Source organism: Dryobates pubescens, chromosome 25 (genome assembly GCF_014839835.1).
Source record: "Dryobates pubescens isolate bDryPub1 chromosome 25, bDryPub1.pri, whole genome shotgun sequence".
NCBI lineage: Eukaryota > Metazoa > Chordata > Aves > Piciformes > Picidae > Dryobates > Dryobates pubescens.
The window spans coordinates 14244012-14256200 of NC_071636.1; the positions used below are offsets into that span (position 1 = coordinate 14244012).

The 12189-nt window shown below is 47.3% G+C and overlaps 1 protein-coding gene across 1 annotated transcript in view; it reads left to right on the plus strand.

The window, feature by feature from the left end:
- The first annotated feature begins 1639 nt into the window (after positions 1 to 1639).
- Positions 1640 to 12189, plus strand: part of PPIL2 (peptidylprolyl isomerase like 2) — an 87227-nt gene continuing 76677 nt past the window's right edge. Inside the window, exons 1-5 of the mRNA XM_054173063.1 lie at positions 1640 to 1750; positions 1876 to 1925; positions 2792 to 2837; positions 3740 to 3802; positions 4798 to 4849. Coding sequence (XP_054029038.1) covers positions 1719 to 1750; positions 1876 to 1925; positions 2792 to 2837; positions 3740 to 3802; positions 4798 to 4849 — 243 coding nt within the window. The 5' untranslated portion in view covers positions 1640 to 1718. The remainder of the gene's footprint in view (positions 1751 to 1875; positions 1926 to 2791; positions 2838 to 3739; positions 3803 to 4797; positions 4850 to 12189) is intronic.

A 12189-nucleotide genomic window follows, 5' to 3' on the forward strand; every position in this document is an offset into this window, starting at 1 on the left:
TTCTTTGTACAGCAATCCCCTGTACATGCTGACAGAAGTGTCTTGAAGAGCAATAAAAACAACTACTTTAGCAGCTAATTTTCAGTGTGGCATCACTGAGTTTTCAACAGGCAGAGAGAGGTGAAGCGATAGCACAGCTTGATTCTGCATGTAGCTCCCTAGAGGAAGGCAGTCAGCTTTCCCTAACCTGTAGTCCAAGCAGTTTAATGGTGCTGTGACAACCAGCTGTGGTAGTGCTGTGAATGATTCATGCTATTGCTAAGTAGTCTACGCTTGTGGGAACAGGCATGTTCATCATAGAGTAGAATCACAGAGCCACTGTATCACAGAATGGTTTGGAAGGGACCTTCAGTGGTCATCTCGTGCAAGCCCCCTGCAATAATCAGGGGCACCTTCAACTGCACCAGGTTGTGCTCATCTTGTGCTTATGTATGCAGGCAAGAAATCCATCAAAATGATTAAAACAGCAGGTGGAGCCTGTGTTCTGGGGAAAGCAGGGGTCCAGTCCAAAGCCTGGTGCAGTTAGTGGGACTGTTCTGTGTAGGCAGCTGCCACGGTCATGGTTTAACAAGGAAAAAGCAGAGGGACATCCTCTATTCAGCCTTGTGCTGTTCATACCAGTCTGTAATGAATGCTGTTTAGTGGGATCTAAGGTAAGGAGCTGAGGGAAAGTCAGTTCTTTGTAATGAAGTCTTTGAAGAGATGCTGAAATACATTTTAGGGAGAGCAGTCTCCATTTCAGACACTGATGGGGGTTTTTCTATCCACTTTTTCTTGGGAAGTTCTGACACTGCCAGACAGATCAAGAGCACAATTTTAAACTTCCACACACAAAACAGACTTAAATGAAGGTTAACATTTTTCTTAAATTGGATATTTCATCTCTTTCTGTTTACACTCACCATCTTCTATTTGCAGGTGAGGGCTATGAAAACTCTGTTTAAGGCTGCTTTACATTATCAAAGGAAGCCTGCAGCAAAACACAGAATCACAGAAAACCTCCGGTTGGAAGAGACCTCAAAGCTCATCCAGTCCAGCCCTCGACTGAAGGGTCAGCACTAAACCATGACCCTAAGGGCCAGGTCCCCACACTGCTTAAACATCTCCAGGGCCCTGGGCAGACCATTCCAACGTTTGAGAACCTTCTCTGAAGAAGTATTTCCCAGCACCCAGCCTGAACCTCCCCTGGTGCAGCTTGAAACCGTTTCCTCTGGTCCTGTCGCTTGTCGCCACGGTGTGGCCTCACCAGTGCTGCGTACAGGGGGATGATCGCCTCTCTGTTCTTGCTGGCCAGCACTTCGGTGCAGGCGGGTCGCGTCTTGAACGGGGACAGAGGGAGCGTCAGATGGGGGATTCGACGTTGTCACCGGGAGAGCTGGGCAGAGCACACCTACCAAGACTCCCTCAGCTCTTCATCGGCGTCCTTGCCCTGGCCGGTGAGGAAGGGCCCAACCAGGGCCAAAGCTGAAACCGGAGCAACGTTAGACTTAGCTGGGCGCCAAGTGCTAGGGCACAGGCTCGTCTCCAGGCCGCACTTAAGTTTTACGTGTGCGCCTCTTCCTGCCGGGGAGCTGCCGTGCTCGCCGCCCGGCCGGCCCGGAACCCCGCCCGCCGCCCGTGTTTCCGCCGAGCGGCTATCGCCGCAGCACCCGCACCGGAAGAGCGCCGCGAGGCTGACGGAGTCGCTTCTCCGACGGTCCCCGCGCTGAGCAGCCGCCATGGGGAAGAGGCAGCACCAGAAGGATAAGATGTGAGCGGGGCCGTACGAAGGGACGGACCGGCGGGGCGGGGAGAGTGGGGCTCGGGGCCTGCGGGGTGCGCGGGGCGGGCCCGGAGGGCTGGGGGCGCCCCTCAGTGATCCTCCTGTCTCGGCAGGTACATCACGTGCGCGGAGTACACGCAGTTCTACGGGGGCAAGAAAGCAGGTAAGGGGTGAGGGGGGACCCCGCACTGACTGGAGTGGGATCAGGCCTGGACGGGCGTACGCTCTGCTGGTCAAACACTGGCTGATGGCCGGGGCTAGCGGGTGGTGGTGAACGAGTTAAAGTCAGTTGGTGGCCGGTAAAAAGCGGTGTTCCCCAGGGCTCAGTGCTGGGGCCACCGCGGTTAATGTCTTCAGCAGTGATCTTGACGAGGAGATTGAGAGCACCCTCCGTAAGTTTGCAGACGGCACCAAGTTAGGGGGTGGCCAGGCTGGATCGGTGGGCTGAGGCCAACTATACGGGCTTCAAAAGGCCCAGTCCTGGAGCTGGGTAACAACAACCGCGCAAATGCCACAGCCTGGCTGGAAAGCTGCTGGGCACAAACTGACCAGGGGCTGTTGATAAACAGCCGTCTGAACAGGAGCCAGTAGTGTGCCGGGGTGGCCAGTCAGGCCATCCTGGCCTGCATCAGCAAGAATGTGGCCATCAGAACTACAGAGGTGATTGCCCCCCTGTACTCAGCACTGGTGAGGCTGTGCTTTGAGTACTGAGTTCAGTTTTGGGCGCTGCAGTACGAGAAGGAGTTTCAAATTTAACCTCAGTGCTGTCAGTCAGAGCTCTGGTTTGTTTCATTCTGATTGTGTCATTTTAGCCCAGGAGTCTCCTTGCTTCTGCCAGCCTCAATCCCATTTTAGTTACAATTTTGCAAGATTTAAGTGTGTTCATCCTTATCACCAGTAAATTGCTACTGTATCTGTATCAAAGTGTAACTTTGAAATGTTCCTCTGTTTCCTAGGATTCTGTGTATTTACTAAAGTTCTGTGGTGTTTTGTTTTTTTGGTTTTTTTGCCTTTTTTGCCCCAAAACAGACCTTCCACGAACTAATTTTAGACGTTTGTCATTTGATCACTGCAGGTAAGACAGCAAATTTACATTGTCACAATTAAATGACTCATGTGTTTGTCAGGCTGTTAACATTGAACCATTGCTGAAGCCAAACTCTTCCAAGGTAGTTACTTAACTTAGGCTTGCTACAGTAGTAATGCAGTAAGAATAAACCTTTAAGAACTTTAATACTTTCTGTGGTGAGTGTTTGCAGAGATTGGAGCTGTTGGCTATGAGAATACAAAAGTAATAAAATAATTCAGAACAGTTATTGTGTACCTTCCAGTCTTTCAAATCTATGTAATTTCCCTGCTCAGAATGTGCTTGGTCATTCACTCCTCTCTCTGAGGCAGTGATTAGATAGATTGAAGGAGTATTTATGCTATTTTTTTTGTGTTTAGAATGTACTGCTTCGTGTGCTACAGTGAACAAGGGGAGTTAGTGGGTTAGAAATGCTTTTGTAAGTTGAGTAGCTCAGGTTACCACCCACATCTGCAAACCATTGCTGTTTGCCTGAAAGCTGCTGGATTATGGAAGCATCCCTAAAAGGAGATGCTGAATGTGATTGCAGTTACCTCCTAGCCCATTTCAGTACAAGCAATGAGTTGTTTCTGTTTGAACCATCTTCTGTGCTGGTGAGGCCCCATGTGATAATGGAAGCAGGCTGCAGGGGGTGTTACAGCATCCTGTGGCTCCATGGCTGTGAGTGCTGGCAGCTACATGTCACTGAACTGCTCCAGTTCCTTTCATGGGTTTTGTTGTTAACATAATTTATGTAGAATCAGGTAGCAGGCATTGGCAGCCACTCAGTATTTTCCTGGCTATAGCTCTTACTTTAACGTGCAAGAGAATCAGCAGAAATGTTTCTTGCTTCTCTCATCATGATTTCCAGCTGATTTTGCTAAATAAAATGTATGCTTTTTTTCCCCTAGTTTATCTCTGCAGCCATTTGAATACCCAGTTTGCACACCAGATGGGACAGTCTTTGATATACTGTAAGTTCTTGTCTCTGGCTGGCTTTGGTTTTGTGTTGCAGAACTGGTTGCAGCTATGTAGTTAACACATTTTAAGGTTTAACACATCCAAGTGCTGGGTTCTGCACATTGGCCACAGCAACCCCATGCAGTGCTACAGGCTGGGGTCAGAGTGGCTGGAGAGCAGTCAGGCAGAGAGGGATCTGGGGGTACTGGTCGATGGTAGGGTGAACATGAGCCAGCAGTGTGCCCAGGTGGCCAAGAGGGCCGATGGCATCCTGGCCTGTATCAGGAACAGTGTGGCCAGCAGGAGCAGGGAGGTCATTCTGCCCCTGTACACTGCACTGGTTAGGCCACATCTCAAATACTGTGTCCAGTTCTGGGCCCCTCAGTTCAGGAACGATGCTGACTTGCTGGAACATGTCCAGAGAAGGGCAACGAAGTTGGTGAGGGGTTTGGAACACAAGCCCTATGAGGAGAGGCTGAGGGAGCTGGGGTTGCTTAGCTTGGAGAAGAGGAGGCTCAGGGGTGACCTTATTTCTCTCTACAACTACCTGAAGGGAGGCTGTAGACAGGTGGGGGCTGGTCTCTTCTCCCAGGCAACCAGCACCAGAACAAGAGGACACAGTCTCAGGCTGCACCAGGGGAGGTTCAGACTGGATGTTGGGAGGAAATTCTACACAGAGAAAGTGATTGCCCATTGGAATGAGCTGCCCAGGGAGGTGGTGGAGTCACCATTATTGCAGGTGTTTTGGAGGAGACTGGATGGGGTGCTTGGTTGCATGGTTTAGTTGATTAGGTGGGTTGGATGTGATGGGCATGGATAGGTTGGATGCGATGATCTTGAAGGTCTGTTCTAACCTGTTTTGGTTCTGTTCTATTCTGTTCTGTTCTATTCTGTTCTATTCTATGTGATCATCATTTGGTCTTAGCAAGCTGTCAAAAATAATCATGCCCATCAACAGAGGTTTCTTGATGGTGCTTGTCATTTGCCACTTTATCCTTTCTCTTTTCAGGAGCATTGTTCCTTGGATAAAGAAATATGGAACCAATCCAATCACAGGAGAAGTAAGTAGTGATGGTTGTATTCACATGCAATTTTATGCTCAGTTTCCCATTTAATGTGTAAGAGAAACAAAAATGCCTTAATGAGAGCAAAACAGGTTGAGTGGGAGTGCTGTTTGGAAGGATGGTATTTGTGAGATCAGCTTTGCTGAAGTTCATGTAGAGATTTAGTAGGGGTGTTTTTATTGTCCCCACCAAAAGAAATGGGCTTCTGGGTTTAAGATCTGAGGTGTAATATCCCTTCACTATCATCTTGCTAATGATCTTTGTAGTAGCATCAGCCTCAGGCTGTGAGAGTGAGTGTGGAAGAAACAGGAGAGCATTGCATAGTTTAATTTCTTTGCACTGGACTGTGAACAGTGTGAGAGGAAATGTGCAGCTTTTTGAGTCTGTTCTCACAGCAGAGGTGCTCCAGCCCCTAGCTCATTTTCATGGCCCTCCTCTAGACCCTCTCCGTCAGGTCCATGTCCTTGCTGTGCTGAGGGCTCAAGAGCTGGATGCAGTACTCCAGGTGAGGTCTCACCAGAGGAGAGCAAAGTGGCAGAATGCCCTCTCTCAATCTGCTTTCTGTAAGAGTCTGAATCTGTAAAGCACCTGGATAAAGGTGAAGTACTAGAAATACTCAGCTGTTGGAATGACATTTGTTTCTGGTGCGTTAGGAGTCCATTGTTTGTGAGGACAGAGAGGGAAATTTGAAAGACTAATTGTTCCTTGAGCTACTGAAAATAGTCTTCCTGCACTGAAGTGCAGTGTCTCTGCTGAGCATGAGGTGGCAGCCGTTGCACAGTGGTGGTTGCTCTGCAGCTGGCTTGTGTGGTATGAGATTACCTTTGAAACATCTTGTGTTTGATTAAAGATTTTCCCAGCAGACAGATAAGAGGAAAAGCTAAATACAGGTGCAGCACTCCAAACTCTACACAGGAATAGGCTCAGTATCTTCAGTTCTAGCAAATTGCAGGTGTGTTTGTATGATGGAGAGATGATTGAAGGTCTTCTTCAAACATGAAGAGGCCAATGCATTGTTGAGAAGGACTGGAATTGCAGCTATTGCCTATGTTTTCACAGCCACCAACTTGCTGCTGTAGGTATTTGTTGGGAGTTTTGGGCTGTTGCCAGGTAATTTACTTTTTTTTTCACTCAGAGCAGCTCCATGGCACCTCTTCTCATTTCAGGCTCTGAACTATGATGTGGTTTAAAGTTATTTCAGGTAAATTCTAAGCAAGAAGATTAATGTGTCTGTGGTCTTGTGTAACCCAGAGAAAGGGAGAGCGTGCAGAATGGACTTGGTGAACTGTAAATGCTCCAATAAAGTCTGGGTGATGGTGGAGTCACTATCCCTGCAGGTGCTTAACAGGGTGTTGACCTGGTGCTGAGAGACATGGTTTAGTGTTGACCCTGCATTGCTGGGTTGAAGTTTGACTGAGAAATCTTGAAGGTCTCTTCCAACTAAATATATTCTGTTACCTATTAACTCACTCAGGTTTGTGCTTTTGTAGCTGATCTGCAGTGTACCTCCATCTCTCCTCAGCATGCATCCTCTCTCCTCTGGAATGCTTTGTGTGGGCAGCATTTTCTTCTTCCCTGTAGCAATGGACTTGTGCACAGCTCTGTTCTCTGCAGGATGAAGGTGTTCCAGACCACCTGGAATAAAAAGGGAGATACTTGCTTTCCAGAACAGCATATAGCCCTGCCACATCCAGCCCTGTGAAGATATAATTTGAAGAATGGGGTTGAAGGAAGTGTTTCTTGCTCTGATTTTTGGAAGGAGAGGATAGTGTTGGACTGGAAGGGGATGGGGGTACAGGGACAAGGCAGGGTAGGTGGCAGAGGAAGTCAGTGAGTTGACCTTGGTAATCTGTAGGCTGTACTGCCCTGTGTTCCACCTATCACTGTGTGTGCTCCTCCTGTTACTTGTACAGCTCCCTCATTGTGGAAATCAGAAAAGATTTTCTGTACTGAGTTAGTGACTTCACAGAAGCTCATGTTTCTGAGGCTCCAGGGAGACCTTGTGGTGGCCTTCCAGTACCTGAAGGGGGCGTACAAGAAAGCTGGGGAGGGACTTTTTACAAGGGCTTGTAGTAATAGGAGAAGGAGCAATGGCTTTAAGCTTGAGGAGAGGAGATTTTGACTGGGGATGAGGAAGAAATTATTTACAGTGTGTAATGGGTTGGGGCAGATCCCCTCCCCACCACAGGCAGAAATAACGACTCAGACAAACGGATTGCAAAAGTGATGAAAGTTTAAATAGAAAGCGGTGAATGTTACAGAAAACCCAAAGCGCAGTGACAAAGATTCCATCCCCACCTGAGGGTGCATCCAAAACCCCCGGGGCTCCTTCTTCCCCCTCCCTCTGCTGGGCTAGTCTCAGCTGGCCAGGCCTGAGACTGCCCATCCCCCTGTGGCCTTGGGCCCAATCAGGCCCATGGCCGGGAGATCTCTCCCCCAGTTACCAAGTCTCGGAGAGGGAAGGAAAGAGGAAGTGCCAGACTCCGCACTGGATCTTATAGTGGTGCAAAGAATTATGGTAGGAAATACACAATTTCCTGTGTCCATCCCTCTGGGCTGGACTTCTGGACACAGGAAGTGAATGCACCAGGGGGGCGCCCAGCTCAAACTACAACACAGTGAAAGTGGTGAGACTCTGAAACAGACTGCCCAGGGAGGTTGTGGATGCTTCCTCCCTGCAGGTGTTCAAGGCCAGGTTGGAGGAGGCCTTGAGCAACCTGGGTTGGTGGGAGGTGTCCCTGCCCATAGCAGAGGGGTTAGAGCTGGATGATCTTTAAGGTCCCCTCCAACCCAACCCATTCCATGAAATCTATGAATTGAGCCACGTTACCTGCAGTGCTGTGGTTTGTGTGGTGACTTGGGAAGTGACTTCACACAGAATGGTGGTTCATCAGTATCACAGTATCACAGTATAACTAAGGTTGGAAGAGACCTCGAGGATCATTGAGTCCAACCTGTCTCCACAGACCTCACGACTAGACCATGGCACCAAGTGCCACGTCCAATCCCTTCTTGAGCACCTCCAGGGATGGTGACTCCACCACCTCCCTGGTAAGGCTTAGGAGAATTTTTCCTTTTTTTAAATGTTTTTTTTTTATTCATCCTAAAGGTAAAAATGATAATGAAATCCCTTGTGGCTTGTCCTCCTGTTCTGGTTTGCTCCAAGCCAAATGGTTTAGAGAAGTCAGTAGGCTACTTGGAAAGGGGATTGTGGATGGGGCACTCCTGGTACTCATTAATTCTCTCTGACTGTCATTTCTGAAGTGGATCCCATGGTGGAGCTTTGGAGAGCCCTGCAATCATTTCTCTTCACAGTGCTCCCAGAGGGTAGGACTGTGCTAGTCTTTTATTAGTTGGATGTTTGTGACTTGATCTGCAAGTGACTTCTCTGAGTATTTTGAGTCCAATATTGGCCCAGTCTTCCTTTTTAAAGAAATTTGGCAATGTCAAGGTCACAGTTACTCTTTGGTACGTTAAAAATACTTTGTATTTTTTTCCTTTCCTTCTCTGTACTCTCTCATGGTTTGGAGTTTTTTTTTTTTTCTTGCTTTTCTGAACATTCTGTTGAGGTGCAGTATGGACACCAGTATCCATTTAAAAGAAAGAAATCACCATTGGTTTTTTCTATGGTTTCTCATGAGCACTTCACTCTACTCTGGTAAGACCTCACCTGGAGTATTGCATCCAGCCTTGGAGCCCTCAACATGGGAATAACATGGACCTGATGGAGAGGGTCCAGAAGATGGACACAAAAATGATCAGGGGGCTGGAACACCTTTGCTACAAGGACAGGCTGAGGGAGTTGGGGTTCTTAGGCCTCCCTGGAGCCTTCTCTTCTCCAGGCTGAACTGTGGTCTTCCAATACCTGAAGGCTGCAGAGGGACTGTTTCCAAAGGCTTGGCGTGACAGGACTGGGGCAATGGTTTGAAATGAGAGAAGAGCAGGTTTATATTGGATGTTAGGGACAAGGGTGGTGGAACACTGGCATAGGTTATCTAGAGAGGTGGTTGAGGCCCCATCCCTGGAGATCTTCATGGTGAGGCTCAACAAGGCTCTGAGCAACCTGATCTAGTGGAGGATGTCCCTGGTGACTGTAGGGAGTTGGACTAGATGACCTTTGGAGGTCCTTTCCAACTCAAACCATTTATGATTTGCGAAAGTAGCTTTGGATTTTTATTTTCCCTTCCTTTTTAATAACACATAATGGTAAAAAATACTTCTCTTATTGTACCAATAGTTTTGGAAGAGACAGTGCAGCTCTTGCAGCTGAACTACAGCTTGTCAGATGGCATTGGCTCAATTTTTTGATCATCTTTGTCAGGACAGAGCCCTGGATTGTGTTTACACTAAAATTTCATCAAATAAAGAGAAAAGTCCTAGTTGGCTCATTCCTTTTTCCTGAGAACATCATTTTGGCTTCTTGGGCTTGCAAATAGTTTCAGGCTTGCCAGACTATTTCATTTAGCATTGGTATGACAGCAGTGAGCAGCATGCTCACACACGTCAGCCAGCTGGGCTCAGGAGAACCTGCTTCCAAGATAAGAGATTGGTCAGAGCATGTCTGGTCTGTTGGAATCTCAGCTCTGAACAGATGACAGATCTGCATGAAGGTAGCAGCCTGCCTTTTGACAGGAATTTCAAGGGAATTGTTCTTTGTTGTGTGGATCTGTTTATTCTATGTGGGCTGAGCTATTTCGCTCCTTTGCATTGTAACGTGTCTGATATAAATACCTACTTTTTTCATTCTGGTTCAATAACATTCTAACTGCATGTGGGCAGCACTTCAGTTCCATTCAAGACTGGCTCTGTATCCTTGGGCAAATATCTCTCTTCCCCTGTCTCAGAAGCAGCTGTGATCTTTCTCCCTTGTGGCCCCTTTTTATTCTGTGGGAATTTAGTTCTTTTTGGACGGTTGAAAATCAGCTCATCTCTGGTGTTTGCTGCTCAAGCTTTGGTCCAAAGTCAGTTTGGTGACTGTTTTAAGTGCTTTCAGATGCATACAAAGGGCTCACCTGTGTGAGTTGTTTCTGGTTTGCTCAGAACAGACTAAAATCTGTGTGTCTCCTGATCCTGTGTAACCCAGAGAGGCAATCCCCATGGTAAGGGCCATGTGCAGCTGTGTGGGTGTTGCCTATGTGTGTCTTGAAGGGCAAGCAGGGTTCAGACAAGTTAATTGAGCTGAGGCTTAGCATATGTCTCAGAGTGAAGTTAAGAGAGCTGCAGATGCTGTGTGGTGGAGGTATAGGACTGGAAGTCACATTTCTAGTCCGAATGAGGCAGAGTATAATTTGTGTTGTGCTTGACCTCATGCAAGGTTAAAATTCAGACCTACAGGACACAGAAAGCTTTTTACTAAGCATCACAAGGGTTTAGCTTCTTATTGGGTAAAATAGGAAAATTTTCATAAATGCTGAGGGTGTTGGTTTTTTTAGGGTTGTGAAAGCCTTTTGCTTGGGCTGCCTCTGAAGATAACTATAAAAAGGAGCCTGGGCCATGTAAAAAGGAATAGAAGGCAGAGCCACTGACATGGAAAAATGAGGACTAACTTTGGAATTGGAAGACTGAAAATCTCTGACTTTTCCCAGTAGGACATCTGCCTTCTTAAAAGAGAAAGCTGTACACCAAGTTTTACTGTGTACAAGACAAGTATTTGCTGTTGCTCTCCCACACTCTTAATCCTGTATTTACCAAACCTAAATGACTTGGGGTGAGATTCTGTCTAAAATGATCAAATAACTGCAGCAGTACAGGTGCCAGCCTCATGCAGTAAGCCTGTCTGATCCATGCTCTGAAAGCACCCAGGGACGCACATCTTGTACCTGCAACAACCTGCAGCGATGGTAGAGCTGGGACCAGACACCTCCTCACTCCCCCACTCCAGTGCCCTTTTCTATATCATTTGTTTGGTAAAGGTGATGACTGCCTGAAAGAATTACAAGCACTTTCAAAACCAAGAACTTAGTATCATAGTAGCAGTCAGGGTTGGAAGGGACCACAAGGATCATCTAGTTCCAACCCCCCTGCCATGGGCAGGGACACCCCACACTAGATCAGGCTGGCCAGCTTCTTATCCTCAAAAGAAAAAATGCAACCAAGTCTCTTAGTTGAGAACTTCTGGAGTGTCATTCTCAAATACATTCCTTGCATGGTTATTAGCTAATTCCTCTCCCAGTTCTCGGTGGCTATTGTTTCTTCCTTTTGTTGTGAAAAGATTCATAGATTCATTTATAGAATGGTTTGGGTTGGAAGGCACCTTGAAGATCATCTAGTTCCAACCCCCCTTCTATCACCAGGGACATGACTTCCACTAGCCCAGGTTATTCAAGGATTCATCCAGCCTGACTTTGAACACCCCCAGGGAGGGAGCATTTGAGATCTCCCTGGGCAACCTGTTCCATTGTTTCTGCACCCTCACTGTAAAGAATTTTTTCCTAATACCCAGTCTGAATCTCCCTTCCTCAATCTTCAATCCATTCCCTCTTGGTCTATCACTACAACCCCTTGTAAAAGTCCCTTCCCAGTTTCTTGTAGGCCCCCTTCACCTGGAAGCCTGCTCTAAGGTTTCCCTAGAGCCTTCTCTTCTCCAGGCTGAACAGATTCAACTCTCTCAGCCTGTCCCCACAGGGAATTTTCTCCAGCCCTCTGGACATCTTTGTGGCCCCCTCTGGACCCACTCCAGCAAGTCTATGTCCCTCTTATGCTGGGGGCACCAGCACTGGGCTTGGAACTGGACACATGGTTCAGTCTCATGGAAATGGTTGGTGGCCTTATGGTGAGAGAAGCTTGCTGACTAGGTTAATGGAGAAGATCTAGAGAGAACTTTTCTGTTGCTGAGTTCAGTAATCCCTCTTGAAAAATGAAGAAACAATCTCACAGCACTTTTTTCTCTCTTTTTTTTTAAACCACTAAAAAGGCATTTGGCTGCCTAAGGGAGATCCTGCCTGAAAAGGCTGCAGAAATTAGAGCAAAGGTGAAACTTCCTTGAACATAAAAGTGTTTTCACTACACACATGTTTTGGAAGCACAGATACAGGGCTGGGAAGCACTGGTAATGGTTTCTTCACTCAAGAAGTAAAATACAATCATTGCAAGATTGTGAATAAGGAAACTGCAGCATGTCAGGAGTGTGGGAAGTGTCAAGTACTATAGGGACAGGCGATAAAGTACAGGGAAAGTTCCAGCCAGGACTTCATAATTCACTACAAATTGCTCCTCCATCTCTATCAAATAATCAGCACAGGGCCCGTGTGCTTTGGGAATGGATTCCTGTCAGTGGGTTGTGTGAGCTTCACACATAGCTGAGTCAGAGGTGTTGAGATCAAGATCACAAACAAAAC